Raw genomic sequence first — 7,137 nt, 5'->3', positions numbered from 1 at the left:
CGATTGAAAAAAGACTATTAAAAGGAATAAAGAGATTTTTTAGCTGAATCAGGCTTACCCGCCACAAAGATTGATCTGTACCATAGTAGCTGAAGAGAGTTCACTATTCTTAATGGACCCTTGTATAAGAACACCAAAGGGACATATGGATTGATTGATCATCACTCCCAGAAGGGGACAGAATCTTATCTGGATGGTTGGTTCTATATTTTATTGCAGTACAATTTTGGTTACAAACATTAGATTTTGTTCCATTGCTAATCTTGCCTACGGTGTTGCGATATTCCTTATTAAATGTAAAATGAAGTAGTTCTGTTTAGTTTAGAGCCACATCTTTGTAAGGTAAAAACAACATGCATTTATAGAGGCAAGACGAGAGCTGTAATCCATTCCGAAGTTTCATGTCATTTTTATGTCAGGGCCACTTGGAGTCAAAATTGTAATTCATAAGAATATAGGGATTGCTAGACAGACAGAGACACTACTGATCTATCACGGCAGCCAGGTTCCATTTGATTTTCCAGGCAGTTTGGTATCATCAACCACCGCCCCACCCCCACCCCCGCAGTTTTGAAGCTTTTAAACTTCCTTTAATACCCCTAATTCCATTCTGAATTAAGTACAGTATGTAGACTTTCAACGTGAAAATTTTAAAACTTTAAAATTTACTGAAAAGCAGAGGTTTTAGAGACACACTGTAACCTGATGGAAGGACTGGAAACTTGGCTTTGTGCTGTACTTTCCTACATATACAACAAATGGAGTAGACACGGATCGGTGAATGGATGAAACTGGCAGACAGATAACCACTTTCTTTTTCAAAAAGCATTGAGAGTTAGCTTCATGTAAAGTAGTCACAACATCATAATGTACCATTGGCTTTTGGCAGCTTGCTTTTGATATTTCATGTCAGTTAAATTTGAATTTGCAATACTACTGCTCACTAGATATACAGAAATTTGGTTGAAGCACTCTGGTTTCTTTTCAGAGTGAAACTCCTGTTTCTCCTTTCATGGATTTCACACATCACCCTTGACCAGGAGGGTGTGGGGATCGCCTCCCAGGTCTCTATCAGTTACCACTCTGAAACCAACCCTCAGGAGTTCTGGGAGAACAGATGGGGGATGTCTCTCTCTCTCTAGGTGGGAGGGACTTACTTTCCGCTTAGTACGGTGGCATAGTGGTTAGCACTGTTGCCTCACAGCGCCAGGGACCCGGGTTCGAATCCGGCCTCGGGCGACTGTCTGTGTGGAGTTTGCACATTCTCCCCGTGTTTGCGTGGGTTTCCTCCGGGTGCTCCGGTTTCCTCCCACAGTCCAAAGATGTGCGGGTTAGGTTGATTGGCTATGATAAATTGACCCTTAGTGTTAGGGGGATTAAATACATGGGGTTACGGGGATAGGGTGGGATATGTGTCGGTGCAGGCTCGATGGGCCGAAATGGCCTCTATCTGCACAGTGGGGTTTCTGTGATTCTGTGATACCTCCATACAGCATCACACCTCCTTGGAGAATCCTGGATCATCTGTGCCAGCTCCTCACTGCATTGCTCCAGACAGGGGTGTTACAATCCTTGGAATATTGGGAACTGATGCAACTGATCTGGGATCCTACTGAAGAGATTGTATAAGGTCTTGAATCCAATGTGTGAAAGTCCCAACATGGCCACTAACACACATTTTTCCATGGGGCTCACAGACACAGACGCTACTGATCTATCACGGCAGTCAGCTTCTATTTGATTTTCCGAGCTGTTTGGTATCATCAATAAAAAACGGATTAAAGACATTTTTAACAACAACTCTGGTTGCCATAGGCAGAAAGAAAAACATAAATAAAAAATGTTTAATGATATACTTCTCATTGCATCTTGTAATATTAAAATGCATACTGTGTTCCAGTTTGTGACATTTAAGTTTCACTTTTTAAAGAAAAAGTCATTTCAAATTTTTATGCTTTTAAACTGTCGGAGCCATCAAGGTTTTGGAAATATCAGAACGTTCCAATTGAATTCTGAGATTTGTGAAGCTCACTGTAATTATTTAACAGTCCCTGGAAATTAATGTGTGGAAAATTCATTTGTTGTTCAAACCATTTGGCAACTGTCAGGAGCTGCTTATCACAAAAAGCCTGTCCAATAAACTGAATGCTGAGTGGCAATCCTCTTCCTGATAGAGCAGTAGGGACTGTTACAGCCGGCAAACCTGAAAAGCAAAATTAAGACTTTATCAGGTGAAAACAAAATCTCTTTCTGTTCTAACACTTTTACTTTATTTCCTTTTTTTTTGTTGCTTCGTTCCGTGGCATTCCCTGATTGAGAAGGTGGGTGGGAAAAAAAACCTGGAACATAAAAAAGGATTGAACAAGAAAAAAACCATTTGGCCCATCTAGCCCGCACGCTCCCTGGACCACAATGACCATATACAATCTGCTCCACTGTAGGTCCATTTAAACCAGAAGAAAGGTTGTGTAGAACTGATCTATGCTCTCCAAAGTCAAATCAAGGAAAACACAGGAATATCTACCTAAACCTCTACTCTATGGTATTCATCCTTACCTAGTTGCTTTTTTGGGTTGACATCTCCAAGGTCCCAAAATCTCAGGAATCAGGAGGTCAGCAATTGGGAGGGCTGGGAGGATTTTGTTGATAGGGAGGGGAGAGGTCACCAATCGGGAGGGTAGAGGGGAGAGGTCACCAATCGGGAGGGTAGAGGGGAGGTCGGCTATTGGGAGGGTAGGGGAGAAGTCACCAATCGGGAGGGTAGGGGAGAGGTCACCAATCGGGAGGGTTGGGGAGAGGTCACCAATCGGGAGGGTAGGGGAGAGGTCACCAATCGGGAGGGTAGGGGAGAGGTCACCAATCGGGAGGGTAGGGGAGAGGTCACCAATCGGGAGGGTTGGGGAGAGGTCACCAATCGGGAGGGTAAGGGAGAGGTCACCAATCGGGAGGGTAGGGGAGAGGTCACCAATCGGGAGAATAGAGGGGAGGTCACCAATCGGGAGGGTTGGGGAGAGGTCACCAATCGGGAGGGTAAGGGAGAGGTCACCAATCGGGAGGGTAGAGGGGAGAGGTCACCAATCGGGAGGGTAGAGGAGAGGTCACCAATCGGGAGGGTTGGGGAGAGGTCACCAATAGGGAGGGTAGGGGAGAGGTCACCAATAGGGAGGGTAAGGGAGAGGTCACCAATCGGGAGGGTTGGGGAGAGGTCACCAATCGGGAGGGTAAGGGAGAGGTCACCAATCGGGAGGGTAAGGGAGAGGTCACCAATCGGGAGGGTTGGGGAGAGGTCACCAATCGGGAGGGTAGAGGGGAGAGGTCACCAATCGGGAGGGTAGAGGAGAGGTCACCAATAGGGAGGGTAGGGGAGAGGTCACCAATCGGGAGGGTAAGGGAGAGGTCACCAATAGGGAGGGTTGGGGAGAGGTCACCAATAGGGAGGGTAGGGGAGAGGTCACCAATTGGGAGGGTAGGGGAGAGGTCACCAATCGGGAGGGTAAGGGAGAGGTCACCAATCGGGAGGGTTGGGGAGAGGTCACCAATAGGGAGGGTAGGGGAGAGGTCACCAATTGGGAGGGTAAGGGAGAGGTCACCAATCGGGAGGGTAGAGGGGAGGTCACCAATCGGGAGGGTAGGGGAGAGGTCACCAATCGGGAGGGTAGGGGAGAGGTCACCAATCGGGAGGGTAGAGGGGAGGTCACCAATCGGGAGGGTAGGGGAGCGGTCACCAATCAGGAGGGTAGAGGGGAGGTTGGCTATTGGGAGGGTAGAGGAGAGGTCACCAATCAGGAGGGTTGGGGAGAGGTCACCAATAGGGAGGGTAGGGGAGAGGTCACCAATTGGGAGGGTAAGGGAGAGGTCACCAATCGGGAGGGTAGAGGGGAGGTCACCAATCGGGAGGGTAGGGGAGAGGTCACCAATCGGGAGGGTAGAGGGGAGGTCACCAATCGGGAGGGTAGGGGAGAGGTCACCAATCGGGAGGGTAGAGGGGAGGTCACCAATCGGGAGGGTAGGGGAGCGGTCACCAATCAGGAGGGTAGAGGGGAGGTTGGCTATTGGGAGGGTAGAGGAGAGGTCACCAATCAGGAGGGTTGGGGAGGGATCACCAATCGGGAGGGTAGGGGAGAGATCACCAATCGGGAGGGTAGAGGGGAGGTCGGCTATTGGGAGGGTAGTGGGGTGATCAGGGCTGGGGGAAGCCAAAGGCTGCGTTGAGGGGCCGGGGAGAGTACTCCTGCTGAAGCAGGCACTTACCTTGTGGAGCCCGCAGTTCACGCCTCCCTTTCACTGCCGAGTTTCCTGACCCCCCTGGGAATCCCGTGCAACAACAGCAAGTTTTAAATCAGGCTCCCCATTGCACTGCGGCAGCCCAATTTAAATATGTTAATTAAGTGTCGCGCCTCTCCATGGCGGGACTGGACACATCACTTGGACGCCCCGATACCCGCTGCTGTAAAAAAGGCGGCTAGCGCGTGCGTGACAGGCTGGGGTCACGTTCCCCGTATTTAACTCTTTACCCCCCACCCCTCTCTACCGCCGTTGTATCGAGGCCAGTGTTTTTATTGCTACTTATGCTGCTAATTCTTTATCCCGTTTCAAATCAGTCATTGATTCAGTTCTTTTTAAAAATGTGTTAGCTGACAGACACAGCACTAATTGGAAGTCTATCCAAATGTGTAGGGGAAACAATATTCTTTTAGTTTCAAGTCTGATTCATTTTAAGACACCCAACTGGATGAAAACATAAATGGATTTCTCATTGCCAGCTGCAGTTAGTAATATAGATCTGACAACTTCTCTTCTTCCAGATGGTCTTAGGAGCTGCTACTGGATTTGCTGTCTCTGCCTCTGATGGCAGTATAAATGGCGACAGGTGCCTCTGGGAGTCCAGTATAGCCTTGCTCTCCAGACATCAGCACTGCAATGCAAAAGTGCCTTTCTACTCAAGGCATCTAATTTTGTGTTCGCAGTCCAAATTAAATAAACTCTTATAGATATAGTGATCTATTTCTGTCAGCATTTTACAACATTCACATTTGAAAGACTCTGATCATGTTTCCTTTCAATTTTCTTTTTCTAATGAAAATTTTATTGCTGAGAGCATCAGTTCATAAGATAGAGCCACACATCACAGAATCGTCGAGAACCGTCACCAACACATCAATATCCTTTCGAAGACAAGTGCTTAACACTGCGCACAATATTTCAAATGTGTTCTCACCAATGATGCATGGGAAAAGGAGGGGGGAATTTCTGTACTCTCCTCCCCCCAAAACACTGCCAGACCCTAAGTTCCCCAACACTGCCCAATTCCAGACAATACTCTACCTCATGGAGCGCAAGAGCCCTCTCCCCAATGCTTCCACACACTCAGCTCACCCACCACCACCCCCATCCCCCCTCCGTACTCTTGCACCCTTGGATAACCCTCCCGTTGCTCTCAGATACCCGAGACACTGTTCCTAATACTGCCAAACTCCTCCCAGTACTCCCACACCCCAGGAACCCACCCAATTCTTGCATTATCCACGTCCCCTTTGCAGGCGTCATAGTTCAATGCTCCTGGCCACACCAACCAAGAGGTCGCCAACCATTTCTGCAGGTCCTGAAATAATTGTGGGGAACTGTTTTCTCTGGGTCAGCAGAGAGGCTGATGCTGAGGTGTGCCACCTGCTGCAAGGACACCTGCGGCTACAGTGCAGCACTGGGCTGGCACATCCAGTCAAAGTAACAATCCACCTGTGGCCTGACACTTGATACCACCTCCTTCCAGCCATGCTGACCTGAGGGGACGGTGCTGTGGAGTGTCGCAGATGAGCACCATCCTGGTAACAACTGCTTGCAGCATCACCCCCACAGTGGAATGGGGGCTGTCCAGCTCAGTCTCTGCCTGGAGAACCATGTCTGCATCATGGGCTTACTTTTTCCTTCATTATTTGTCTCTCCTGCCCCTTCAGTCTGCTAAAGGGCTAAAATCTCTTCTGAGGCTTTCTAAAAGGCTTTTAGAATTTTTAGCTCCCTATTGGGACACCCCCGCTTAATTGTCCACACAACGGTATAAACGGCACAGTTGTATTAGGTGCAAAGCCCACCAATAGCCATTCCAGTCCAAATTACACCAACAATGGACTATCTAGGTTACAGTGTCGTAAGCAGTTTTCCTCTATTTGATGGCAGTTTTTTTCTTGGAGAGCTAACAAATGAAGAAGAATGAAATGCTTGATGAGGACGGGTTTCCTGGTAAAATGTATAAAGTAAGTCATGAAAAGTACAATGCAAATTTTAAAAAAAATCACAACTCCAAGAAAAGCTGCAGTGTGCGGAATGAAAAGTGCCATGCGTACCTGCTAGGTTTACAGATTGTGTAAAAATATCCTCTTGTGCACTCCTTGTCCTGTTATCTTCTTTGATAAACTCAAGATATGCAGAGGCATCATTTAGAGTTGTGGGTGTAAGAAGGACATCAATGCCAGATCCAAAGACCTTCAGAAAATCATTGGCAATGAGACGTCTCACTTTCTGGGCTTTTACAAAATAGTGATCATAATTCCTGAGAGAATTCAACAGGGGAAAAAAAAAGTATTCACATTGTAAAGTAATGACAAAGAAAGAAAAGACAAGGTCAATGTTTCAACTATTGCTGTTTCAACACGAAGGTGAAAATATCTTAAAGGGACAGTAGCCTAGGTGATTCCTCCCTCCCACCCCCATCAATAGCTGCAAAGCTGAGTTTTATGTGGATACTGAACAAACAAATACTTCGATTTCAAAACCTAAGAGGGAACTATTTGCATTCATACAGCACCTCATCGCGTCTCTCCAAATGTCTGAGTGCTTCACATATGAATTACTTCAAGATGAATAATCTGCTTTAGGTGGTGGTGGTTGAGGGAGAAATTTTAATCAGGACACTAGGAGAACTCCCTACTCTTCTTTAAATAATTCCATGGGATCTTTATCATGTATCAAGACCACCAAACAGCTGAATATCTCATCCAAAGGACGTCACCTCCAGCAATGGGTCACTTCCTCAGTACTGCAGTGTAGCGTCAGTCTAAATGATGTGCCCACAACGTTCTGATTCAGAGGTGAGAGTTCTACCAGCGGAGACAAACTAACATACAAATTAGAAGCGCATAA

General features: G+C 47.1%; 1 protein-coding gene across 1 annotated transcript in view; it reads right to left on the bottom strand.

Annotated features, from left to right (window-relative positions):
• Nucleotides 1-1,828: 1,828 nt before the first annotated feature.
• qrsl1 (glutaminyl-tRNA amidotransferase subunit QRSL1) overlaps nucleotides 1,829-7,137 on the bottom strand; it is a 52,205-nt gene continuing 46,896 nt past the window's right edge. Inside the window, 3 exon segments of the mRNA XM_085997738.1 lie at nucleotides 1,829-2,008; nucleotides 2,010-2,203; nucleotides 6,342-6,547. Coding sequence (XP_085853864.1) covers nucleotides 1,958-2,008; nucleotides 2,010-2,203; nucleotides 6,342-6,547 — 451 coding nt within the window. The 3' untranslated portion in view covers nucleotides 1,829-1,957.

The sequence above is a fragment of the Somniosus microcephalus genome, chromosome 9 (genome assembly GCF_052327205.1).
Source record: "Somniosus microcephalus isolate GS21.2 chromosome 9, FLI_Smic_1.0, whole genome shotgun sequence".
Taxonomy (NCBI): Eukaryota; Metazoa; Chordata; class Chondrichthyes; order Squaliformes; family Somniosidae; genus Somniosus; species Somniosus microcephalus.
The sequence above is the reverse complement of the archived record's forward strand: the minus strand, read 5'-3'. Positions and strand labels throughout refer to the sequence as shown.